General features: G+C 33.8%; 1 protein-coding gene across 2 annotated transcripts in view; it reads right to left on the reverse strand.

Moving 5' to 3' along the window:
* EML4 (EMAP like 4) overlaps positions 1 to 13015 on the reverse strand; it is a 144855-nt gene that overhangs the window by 37058 nt on the left and 94782 nt on the right. For both annotated transcript variants that reach the window (XM_026683363.2, XM_087963050.1), the window contains 4 exons: positions 6985 to 7108; positions 2831 to 2980; positions 1991 to 2060; positions 1230 to 1340 (listed from right to left, as the gene is read on the reverse strand). In XM_026683363.2, coding sequence (XP_026539148.2) covers positions 1230 to 1340; positions 1991 to 2060; positions 2831 to 2980; positions 6985 to 7108 — 455 coding nt within the window. The remainder of the gene's footprint in view (positions 1 to 1229; positions 1341 to 1990; positions 2061 to 2830; positions 2981 to 6984; positions 7109 to 13015) is intronic.

Genomic DNA, 13015 nt, shown 5'->3' on the forward strand with positions numbered 1-13015 from the left:
CCAAATTGTAAGTTCTACAAGTAACACTCCAATAAAATGGCACAAAAATAAACCAAGATAATTACTCATGACAGATAAAATAAATTTCATAAAGTTATCTTACATGAAATGCTAATTGTAATTCTAATTAATGAGACTTGTAACTATTCATCTATTACAGCCAATTATTTGTTATTGCAATTTTTATACTATAAGCACTACTATAATAGAAGGATATTATTTCAAGGAACAGCATACTTAATAATTGTAAAAGGGCAAAACAAAGTTGTTTTTTTCTATGTGTCAACATTTAAATCAGCTTCAGAACTTAAATTAAACTTTTGTATCAGGGCTTGCTAAGAATAGATTTCTTATAGGACAGAAAGCTTTCTATAGATGGTAAAGTAAATATATCACATTAAGCTATATTGCCATATTGGTATTACTTTCAGTTATATTCCCTTCTCTGAGCAATAATTTTCTATTCACTAGAGAGGAGTAAGCTTGGGATTCTCGAAACTGTTGAATGTCAACAGTTTTATCATTTTTGATTGTAGATCAAACAGACTGAAATTAAGAACCAGTAATACTCTGTTCTAGGCAGTCAGATTATATAGCATCATTTATTTATCTATTCATTTATATGCCTTCTATGCTTGCAACTCTAAATGGCTATTTATTCATATATCTATAGTTACCACTATAGTTTATTATTGGATTAGTCATATAAAATATCTAGTTAAGTCAGAAATAAAATATAGTTTATTTGCCTGATCCATGACATTCTGTTATAATCCAGTGATGACTAGTTTTGCTACCAATTCCAAAAAGATGGCTCACAGTGTGTGGGGTGAAATCAAACACTTGACTGCAACTCTTTAAGGCAGCTCTAATTGCAAATACTACCAATAACCGTTGGAGGCAGCTTTGTTCCTAAAACTACAATTTCTTGGAACAATCATTGCCAATGAGTAAATAGGGAAAAAATGGATACAAACCAAGTATAAAAAAGAATGAGATACACTGGTACTGGAAATACCAGAAAATTGACTTCAAGAAGAGAGCTCCTTGTATAAATAAATATCCATAGCTTCATTAGTGTCTACACAGGAAGATATCAGGCTGGGAATAGTTCTGCTAGATGCAATGTTAAAAGAGGTGAGCAAAATATTCACAACTATTTATATAGACACACTCAGCTGCACACATAATGCATTGTTTGTTAAATAAAGGCATGACATTTTCCTTACTGCTTTTGAAAAATCCAGACATCCCACTCCACGTTCAAAAGTCCCAAGGCCAATAACCTGTAGAGTCATTAGGCTCACTGAATCCCATACTCTAACATGGGGCTGCAAAGGCTGTAAGTAAAAATAATTTGAAACAGGTGATTACCGAAAAGATAAAAAAGAGGCCCTTCCAGTAAGCAGATATTGATTTGTATGAAGACAATAATCTTATCCATATCTAGTCTAAAATGTCTCAGATAAATGAATATAAGGCTGCAGCTTCCAACTATCACTGAGCCATAAACACATCAAAAATTACTGAAATGTTTTAAATAATACAATTAAGGAAAGATATAGTTGAGCAGTAATACCTCAGCATTTAGATTAAGGACATTTATTGAAAAAAATAGACAGTAATTCAGATCTATGCAATGTGAAATTCATTCATATCATAGAGATTTTTCATGTTTTCCTTCCCATTGCACATCTTCCTTTAAAAATGGCATAAGACAAGCAGGTACAGAAGAAGTCTGGCTAAAATAAACTTTTCAAGATTTATGTGGTCAACTGGAGACTTCTCTGGGAAATACACATTGCATAATGCAATTTAAGATAACATGCACCAATTATACCTTTCAATTATTCATCGGACAAATGTAATAGTAAAAATGAAAAATTCCCAAGACTCTGACCAGAATCAGAAACCAACTATTGAGATAAATAGCAATAGCACTTAGATTTATATACCGCTTTATAGTGCTTTAAAATCATTAAAAACTTACTCTTCCATCTTTATCCACTCCAGCTAGCTGTCCAGTTGCTATCCTGATTTTGTCTGGATGAACTGCAAGGCTAGAAGAAATAATCTTATTAGAAACACTACATTCTTTCACTCTAACTACCTATCTGAAATTGGGGGAAAGTATCTGTCAGTATATTTATATTTATATGTATATGTATATATGTATATGTATATTTTAGGGAAATAGCAACATACTGTTTATGAATCCAGACTACTCTATTCGAAATGTTAAACAGGACTTGTTTTGTGCCACCCTGATGGACTTATATCATCTTGCTCATGTGATCCACAATCAGCACATAGGCACAATCAAGGCTTCACATTTTTCTCTTTCAAAATCAAAAATTTATAACTGATAGAAATGTTACACCAATATTTTGATTTCAACTACCTGAAAATATTTATATTTTATATTTACTACACCACTATTTTCTAAGGAGCGTATTAAAACTAGGGATTGTTCAGATAGTGGAAAAAGATTTAAAACTTAATTAGGTATACAAATTCATAACTTAATCACTTATTAATGCTGAGGCAATATGGAGAGAGTGCAGATTATACTAGTTTAAGTAGCTATTACCAAGGAACAGCTGAAACAATAACATAGAACTGGTAAATTCTTCGATAAAATTAAATATGAAAAAGAATGCCTCTTAATTCTGGAAGAAACCACATGATTTTACACATGGTACATGTGTGTCTTCATCATTGTTCTTGGCACATTTGCATATTGGATGTTGGAAACCAGGCACATGGCAAATAGCATGAAAGTATCTCTTTAACTGTAACTGAAGCATGAATAATGGAAGCATATACTAACCATTTAACACAATCCGTATGACCCAAGTAATGACGCTGAGTCCGCTCTTCATAATTAAACAGTATTACCACAGATGCTATGAAATATACTATTTCTCCAGTAGGTAAGAGGTAAACATTAGCTCGACAGTCCCTGCCACGATAACCATATCTTTTTTTTAAATGTCAAGGTTTTTCAAAATGAATCAGCATTAATGATGGAAGCTTGTGCTATAAACATTTATGGTAACGTTTCTCTCATATGTTGCCTATATAGTCTTAAGAATTTGACATGCCCTTCTACTCCACTCCTTGGAATTTTGTGCCTAAGAGACTTGTTTGGAGTCCACATTGATATCTGAATCTGGCGTTTGAAAGTCAATTGAAAGACAATTGAAAGTCCCACTGAAACTTCTAACTGAAATTATCATTTCACAAGACTGATATATTTTTTCAAGCTTGTCTGACAGCTGCACAATTCAATTCAGTTTTTAGTATTTATGAAATCATTTTTGCATTCTTGCTGACATAAATGTTGAAATTCATCTTTTAAAATTTTTTGTATTGTTTAGATCTTATGTTTGGTATTTACATTTATTATATCTACATATTGTTTTTTATATATTGCCCTAAAAATGTAGAATGTAATTAATAAAGATTATATACTTTATGGGGAGAAAATGGCTCTTTAGATGGAGAAAATATCTCTGACTCTATAGTAAGAGATGGGAGACTATTATGAAAACATGTCCATCTATAAACCAAAATAATGGACTTTTCATTATGTAACTTAATCCATTTTTCAGCACTGAGAGCATATGCACCAAGATCAAACACAACCCTGATGCGGCCCTCAATGAAATCAAGTTCGACACCCCTGATTTAGATAAATGTATTCTATGACTATTATTAAGTGTTATACCTTATGATTCTTGACTCTTGACGAATATATCTTTTCTTTTATATACAGAGAAAATATCCACCAAGACAAATTCCTTGTGTGTCCAATCACACTTGGCCAATAAAGAATTCTACTCTATTCCATTCCGTTCCATTCTATTTTATTCCAGAATATATGTCAGCAAGATTTCCTGATGTTGCAGACCTTAAACTGTATTAGTTTTACAAGCCCCTCTAAAAGTAATGTTCAAAAATTCCAGAAATTTGTCTTAAGGGGAAAGACATTAGAATACTGATTATGACCTTCAGGGTTTCAATAGAAGAAAATTAATTTTAAATTTATATTTGAAATAGAATAATTCAATAGTCAAAATCTGAAATATCAAACATAATTAGTATGCTAGTAAGTACATTCTGCCTTGATGTTTTTATTTACCATGTTTAATGTTATGCCACACTTTGTGATAATGAATTCTTAAAACAAATATATGACAAAACTATGGGGCCACAGATCGGCTGCCTGAGCTGTGGGCCGGCATGCAGGCATGTGCACATTCAACTCTCCTCTCCCCACAAGCCAGGCCAACAAGCCGCAAAGGTTGGGGATCACTGATCTACAAGATATTTAACAACAAATCAGCCTAGCCTAAGCTGATAGTCATGAACTGAAAGGACACAAGATAAGTCAGATATGTAAGGGAATATAGTCAATGTAAGGACTATTAGAACTCTATTGTTGCAGTGTATTATAGAATTGTGAAAGCCTGCCAAAATGTTCCACTATACTACCTTATACCACACAGAATCGTGTTGATTATTTTGAATCTTTTATCTTTTCCCCAGATTTCATGTATTATCTATTTTGTTGATAACTTTTGTATTCCTTCACTAGCTCTGCCTCTTTACAGCAGAAGTCTGTTTCCTTCAAAATAATGAAAAATACAGTTCCTCTGTAAGTTCTGCACCTTCGATAAAAGTATGTTACATCACAATGCAAAAGAGGTGGAGCCTGTATTGTGGTAGTGCTTTTGTCAATTTTCCCCACTTTTTCATGTATCCTGTGGACAGCCTTGCTGAAAAAGTAACATATATGAAGAAACTGAGTTTATATTCAGTTTATAGTACTGCTTGTTATCCAATTAAAAATGTATCAATGCTGCATTCACATGTACAGTATTTATCTGAAAGGTAATCTAGTTTTCCTACTTCCACATGAGTCACCATTAAAATGGGATGATAGTCTGAGATCCACTGTAAAACAGTTTTCTTTCTGTAAGATTAAAAATTATGATACCATTCATTTTGCTACTCTGATCTTTCAAACTCATCGGGTGGTCTTCACATAAAGTATTTTCTTCCTGCATGCTGCATCTGTATTTATCACATAAATACAATTGAGCGAGTCCAGAAGTATTTTACCAGAAAAGTACTACATTCCTCTGTTCACAACAGAATACCCTACAGCACCAGACTTGAGATTCTAGGCTTAGACAACCTTGAACTACGCCAACTAAGATTAGACTTAAGCATAGTACGTAAAATCTTATGTTACAACATATTACCAGTTAATGAATATTTCAGCTTTAACAACAACACTAGAGCGCATAACAGATATAAACTAAATGTAAACTACTCCAAACTCGATTGCAGGTAGTAGTTCAGCAACAGAGTGGTTAATGTCTGGAACTCACTACTTGATTCTCTTGTTACCTGCTCGAACCCCTACTCCTTTACCCTCAAACTAACCTCTATTGACTTCACCCCATTCCTAAGAGGTCTGTAAGGGGCTTGCATAAGCGCACAATCGTGCCTACCGTCCCTGTCTTATTGTCCCCAATTATTAGTTCCTATTTCTTGTATTTAAACTTATGTTTATTCTTATTTCTGTTATATTGTAAACTTTTGACAAATAAAATAAATAAATAAAATAAATACATCTTTTCTGAGATTGTAGTTGAGTAATGATGTTCAATGGTTTAATGGTTTAGATCGGGGTGTCAAACTCAAGGCTCGGAAGCCAGATCCAGCCCACAGAGTGCTTAGATCTGGCCCACAGGGCCGCCCTGGAAATAGCAAAGGACCGACCCACAGTGCCTCTGCCAGCAAAGTAACCAGTCCTAATGTTCCTTTTTATTTGTATCCATTTCATGCATTCATAATCATGTTTATACTTATCTGTTATCTAATACTTGCTTGACAAATAAAATAAATAAATAAAAAACAGAGCTAGGGAGGGCTCTGTGCGGCCCTCCTGACCTCCCTTTTCACTGGCAGAGGGTTGCAGGAGGCCATCGCAGCCAAAAATTGAGCTCACAAGGGTTGAGGGTGGCACTCCCAAGCTCCATTTTCGCTGGCAAAAGGTTGCAGGAAGCTGTCACAGCTGAAAATGGAGCTCACAAGGAGCACTGGCAGCACTCCCAACTCCGTTTTCACTGGCAGAGGGTTACAGGAGGCCGTCGCAGCCGAAATGGAGCTTGGAAGTCTGTTTTCGCTGGCAGAGCGCTTGGACCACCACAGGTGCCCCTCAACACAAGTGACATCATGCTGGCCACCCCCAACCCAGCCCTCTGAGATCAAACAAAAACCTGATGTGGCCCTTAATGAAATCAAGTTTGACACCCATGATTTAGATGATTATGATTATTATTAAGTGTTATACCTTATGATTCATGACTCTTGATGAATATATCTTTTCTTTTATACACACTGAGAGAATATCCACCAAGACAAATTCCTTGTGTATTCAATCACACTTGGCCAATAAAGAATTCTATTCTGTTCTGTTCTGTTCTATTCTATTAATGAAAATGTAGTTCGTATATGGCTTTGGTTTGACATTCTGATGGCATGCAAAAATTACACACAAGGAAAAGTAGACCTCAAAATAACAAACAACAAAGTTCCCTAATCTATAGAAGACAGACACCTCCCTGATCCAAGAAGGCAACTGCTATCTTTATAACTGATGGTAATCCAGTGCTTAACAGCAGGAAGAAATATAGGGCTCTAAAGTAACTATGGGAAATGTCTTTGTGAAACTATTTTTTAAAAAACAATAGGAGTAATTGAGTTGGTGATTGGTTGCTGCAAGGAAACTCACATCCAAGGAGTTACAGAAGACAACAGTATTTTTTTCTCCCTAAGAGATAATTTATTAATTTTTATCAAATTAAGAAAAGCTTAAAATAAGGCAAAATTGGAAGTTAGATTTTAAAGAGAAGAAGGAAAAGCAAACTATTAAAAATATAAAGTGTTTTCCTTGTGCAATAAGGATACACCCACTCCAGTTTTAATTTCTCAGGGGGCAGCTCTGTCTTGATTTCGTAATATTTGTCAACATCTGAAGGAAGAAACATTGTGATGGGCCGTCCCCGCATGAACATCTTGATATACTCGCCTTCTGTTAAAACAAAAACCGCATGCCAGAATGAGAATGCTTTGCAAACAAAAATATATTAGATTTAGTAAAGAATTACAAATTTGACATTAAGCTCCATTAAAGTACAAATTTGAGACCCAAAATGCACAAACAGAATTACAAAAGCATAATCTCATTAATGACAAAACATTCATAATAATGTCAGTGAACTGGTGGCTCAGAATATTGGTGCTGGCACAGTAGAAAACATATTTTATCCAATCCCACAACTTTCTCCTCTATTAAGTGCATAAGAGAATTCTTAGCTGATTCTAAAATGTCTGCATTTTTTGTATTGCTTATTTGTTCATTTTTTTTCTTATTGTCTTTGTGGTAGGTTTAAAAATTATAAGCAGAATGAGTCAAATAATTATAAAATAAATAATGCGGGAGCCAGCATCTGAATTAAAATGTAAATGAGCATCAATAATATTTTACTTTAAAGATCAAGAATATGCAGAGTATGCATATCCTAAGTAGGACATTGCACTATTCCAACAATTGTCAATTGCTCTAGTATAGGGGTCGCCAACCGTGGCAACTTTAAGCCTGGCGGACTTCAACTCCCAGAATTCCCCAGCCAGCTTTGTTGGCTGGAGAATTTTGGGAGTTGAAGTCTGCCAGGCTTAACGTTGCCAAGATTGGAGACCCCTGCTCTAGTACAATACACTTGTGTGCTCTGAAATATCCACAGATATGCTGCATCATTACTAGAAGTGGACTGCTTCGATTTCTCCTCTCATATCCTAGAAACCTGGGACATATCTCAGGAGTTCCACCTATGGGATGAGTATTGTGAGATGCCACCTGGAAGTTCCATCTCTGTGTCCCATGAGATACAAAGAGTTGAAAAGTTCTGGATTATTCAAATAATTATAAAATGACTGCATCTTTCGCAAATGGACATCACTGAAATTGGCTTAACCCCATTTCTTTCTGGGGATTAAATCACACGGAATAACACTATATTTGCTTTAAAAAAATACAAAGGTACCTTGGCACTCATCGTTAATTATTTCTGGAAGGCACAATGAGTACCAAAAACAATGAGTACCAACAATTTTTCCCATAAAGAATAACATATTAGTCATGAGGCAACCAACATCGACAAGTTCTACCTTGTGTGTCAAGTATCAAACAAACACTGAGTACTAGGACAAAATTTTTGCATCAAAATGTGTTGAGTAAGACAGTTTACAAGTTTCAAAGCAATCAAGTACCAAGTACCATTGTACATGAAGTATGCTCTACATAGCTTATTTAGAACTACAGTCTGATTCTTATGTGAATGTTCGTAATTACAAATGTTTTACTGCATATGTAATTTTCCTTGTCTTTGTTAGAATGCCTTTGCCAGGATAGAGGCTTAGAATTGAATCCAATGAAACATCAGCCCAAAGAGCTTAGTCATGTACAGTATGGGGAACATGTGGCTCTGTGGAAGTTGCTGTACTAAATTTGCTAAGAGATTTTAGTGAAAATCATAGTTAGTTAATGATTGTTCAGATCTTAGCAGAATAACAATATCTAACAAAATGGACTGTTAAGTATGAAAATGCCTGTTTAGTGGATTGTGTAAAGGAAGGATCTTATCAGGCCTTCCTTAAATCATAAAAATATAACGATACCTATTCTTGGTAAAAATAAGAAATATGAAAGGAAAAGCATCACAAACATATGGTAAAACAGCTCCATTCATGTTTCAATAAATCAGTCTAAATCAGGGGTCTCAAACTCGTGGCCTGCGGCTGGATGCGTCACGTGCTGGCCATGCCCACCCCTGGTTTAGCATAGGAGGAAAAAAGCCACAATACATCGCGTGACAACATGATGCTGCAAGTTTGACACCCCTGGTCTAGATCAAATTAATTGCATATTTAATAGTTCAACAGTCAATAGACATAAAGTGCCTTTAGTTATCATTCCAAAATATGCTATTGTACTGAGGTGAGTTACTGTTGCTTCTGGCAGGCATTTTGTCTACCTGCCTGTTGTGGAAAGAAAGTACTTTTGAATACTCTTAATCAACTTTTGAAAACAGAACTCCTAAGAGAATTCAATGACATCAGAAGAAAAACAGGAAGTCAAGTATGGAGTTTGTTGGGCTTAGATTATAAATAATTTCCTACAAAGATACTAAGCCACTTTTGAGATTTTTATGCATGGAACTAACAAAAAAGAAAATATCAGCATTTTTCTATTGGGGCATATTATGCAAACTTCATAAAATAAATTCTTTGTTTAGGATAATTTGATTATCTGGAGGGGGAATTGGTTCTTACACTATCCTTGATTCTCTCTTTGAAAGCCAACACCATAAAATGGTCTCGTCAGTTTACAAACCTGCAGGGCAATTAAGGCATTAAAGCAAAAGTCTATACAGATAATGTCAGAAGACCAACAAAAACATTTTCAAACAAAGAATCCTAGCTCTGGGCCAAGTTCCTGCAAATACAAGCTAAAAGAAGAAACACTTTGACTCCCTTTTAATTTATATTGCCTTAATTATCATGTTCCAGAACATTAGTTTGAATTTTACTGGATATCTTCCAAACTGTTTAACAATTTTTTAAAAGGCTACAATCAGAAGACATTGTTCATGTGCATATTGAGTAAGATTTCAACATTTTTTTATCCTCAGTGTTTCTTCAAATCTTTCAAGGGTGTACTATTTTTAAAAAGAAATGTGTAATCTCTCATATATTTAAAAGCACAACGATAGAAAATCAGTCCTAAATTGGTTGCCTATCAAATTGTTATAAATAATATTTTAATTGGATATTCATTAAAAGAAGCATTTTACATACATGTTCAGAATATTCTTCTTCATATGAAAGCAACACTAACTGTGTATCTTGATCTTGCCTACAGAATAGAGAACCAAAAATGTTTGCTATAATACTGTAATTGAAGCATGAAAAAGGAACTATTTATTAAAAAAAAAAGCCTGCATGAGCATAATGGTTCAGATATCTGACAGTGATACTTTGAAATGGCCTGCTTATTTTTTTTACTGTATTTCCTCATCAGAAAGAATGTGTAAATGTCACTGCAACACTGGTGTGCTAAAGCACTGCACGCAACTCTTATGTTTAAAACAGGAATGTTTTGATATAAAGCTCTGGCACTGAAAGTAAATCATCAAAGAGTAGGATACAATCATCATTTTTTATCAAATCACTTCTTTTCTACCTAAGGTAGAAAAACTGCAGCCCTTAATGTATAAATCACTGGTTTGCACTTCCTTTTGCAAAAGGAAACACAATGATTTTGTTACAGTGCCATAATATTTCAGAGGGGTTTTACACGAGGCTTTTCTTTTCAAAGAATCAACTTTTGTTTTCAAAATGTTTATGATAAATGTAAATGTCAAAAAAAGGCCAAAAATAGACGTATTCGTACAATTCTAGTCATGAAGGTGTTTGGGACTCTCTGAGGCTCAGCTGTTTTCTTGCAGATGTTTCAATTCTAAGTTATTATTTGTATGACTTTAATGCAGTGGTGAGAGAGGCTAATTCAGTCTTCCCCAAATTTAGTGCTCTTTTAATATGCTGGACTACAATCCCCATCATTTCAAACAGTGTAGTTGTCCAGTAAGTACACAAACTCCCAAGGTTGTCATGCCAGCTATTTCTCATTTCCATTTTGTCTTAAAACAGAACCATTTATGGTGGATGTTTGATAAAACAAAGAAATATTGGAGTAGGAGTTGTATCTTAATCCAGAAAATTCTTAAAGTGCATATAGAAAGAAAACCAGAGTCTTTTCTTTTGCGTTAAATGGAACAAGATTTGGGAAAAAATTTGGAACTCTGATGTGTTAATGGCAGCAAGATTACTTTACGCACAGAAATGGAAGCTCACCTTGATCCCAATAATGGATGAATGGCAACAAAAACTGACTGAGTTAGTAGAGGTGGCTAAATTGACTGTTCTGATTAAAGAAAAAGAAAAACCTTTATTTCTACTTGGAAACTGCTTCTGGACTTTGTGCTTGAGGTGGAAAAAAATGAAACTTTGATTTTGGGTTTTACTGATGAGATAGATTTGTTGTTATAGAAATGGCTAGTTTATATAATTATGAAAATGTAAAAAATTGAGAGTAGATGTTAAAGCCTTATTTTACTGCACCAAAGGAGTCGCAAGACGATGCCTTTTTTTTCTTTTTCCCTTGCTTTCCCCCACTATCAACTTCCCTTTTCCCTTCCCTAATTTCCCTAATATTTATTTTTGTATGTCATACTATAAATTAATAAAAACTATATTTTAAAAAAACAGAACCATGGAAATGAATGAAAGAAGGGATTTTATATTTGTAGGCAAATTAGAAAAAAAATGCAAATTTGCAGGTTGGCAGATATGTCTCACAATAATTTTAAGCAAAAGCGCTTGTATTTATAAAACAAATGTATTATTTACGAAGAAAACGAAGAGTTCGGTGGGTGTACTTCTATTCTATACCTTCAACTCAAGTATTCAAAGAGAGAATCCTGTACTGCATTAACAATTTTTGTTAAAGTAATCTGCAAGTAGAGACTTGCTGTCCTGGCAGCAACCTATCAAGGCTTTATTGCACATTCAATCATGTCAAATGCTGAGTCCTTAAAATAGGCACTGGCACATAGTTGCACCCTTGATCTAAAGCCAAACATGGTAGAAAATGTATTAGAACCATTAGAACAGATTCTAAAAGTCACGGCATATTGTTGATATTCATTTCAAGGCTTTTGTATACTTTGAAAAATATATCTACAGTTAACTGATGCTGTTTATGCTGTAATAAGTTGAATCACATTAAAAGAAGAAAAAGAACGAAGAAAAAGAGCACTCTTCATATGTTCTCCTTTAAAATATTATGCCATAAACTTTTGGGATTCAAGTATGTTTATAAGATACATAAAGCATTATTCTTTACTGCAATGCACTGCATACGAATAAGCAAATGAGAAACAGAACTATAAACAATGGGGATAGTCATGAAGTATTTAAAAAGTATAAACTGTGATAACCAAAAGTAATCTTAAAAGTATGTAAAATGGCCCTAGGAAATAATACAACATAAGTAATTGACAATAAACAGTACAATTCTTCTATTGAACAGTTAATTAATAATTATAGTAGGGCAAAAAAATCAGTATCTAAAGTCAGATCTATATGAACTCAATTAAAGATTCAGAAAAAATATAATACATGATTTCTTCCTATGGAACTCCTTTTTTAAGAATATAGTAATTTTTTTTAAGTCAGCAGAAGAATGTCCTAGGAGACTTAAATATTTTCCCACCGTTTTCTGAACTCTTATGCTTGTAGGTCTTCATCCAGAATCAACAATAAATCAGTTTATTATTCTTAAAACAAGTTTAATTAAGATTTGGGCTTGTGTTTCCTATATTTCCTTTATATCTTGAAGAAAAGGCTATTCCTTCTATTTTGGGTAACCACCATTTAGATTTCTATGAAGGTTATTACTGTACATGATTTAGTGAGACAAACCAATTTCACATCTTAATTTATAAGGCTGTCATTATTCAATAAACTTTAACTGAGATTAATCTTACTCTAAATGTGGTCTGTGGTAAAATTTAAAGTAGAAGATTCAGATCCCTCCTCACTGCTACTATGAAATAAGAAAAGGTAATGAAGAATGTATAAATGCTGGCTTTGATATATATCTCAGGTATTTATTTATTTATGTAATTTGTATGGCTGCCTGGCTCTAGACAGCTCACAGTAAGCAATACAAGTAATTAAAAAAAAAACAAATTCTTCCCACTATGTACCAGACTATTGTACCTATACTATTAATCCTCTGACTCAATTTGACTATGTATATAGCAATTCTTGTTTTCATAAACTACTATTTATCTAGTTTAAAGTTGATTAGATTTAT

The sequence above is a fragment of the Notechis scutatus genome, chromosome 1 (genome assembly GCF_049901735.1).
Source record: "Notechis scutatus isolate UNSWTSFEM ecotype Mainland chromosome 1, rNotScu1.2, whole genome shotgun sequence".
In the NCBI taxonomy this organism is placed as follows: Eukaryota; Metazoa; Chordata; class Lepidosauria; order Squamata; family Elapidae; genus Notechis; species Notechis scutatus.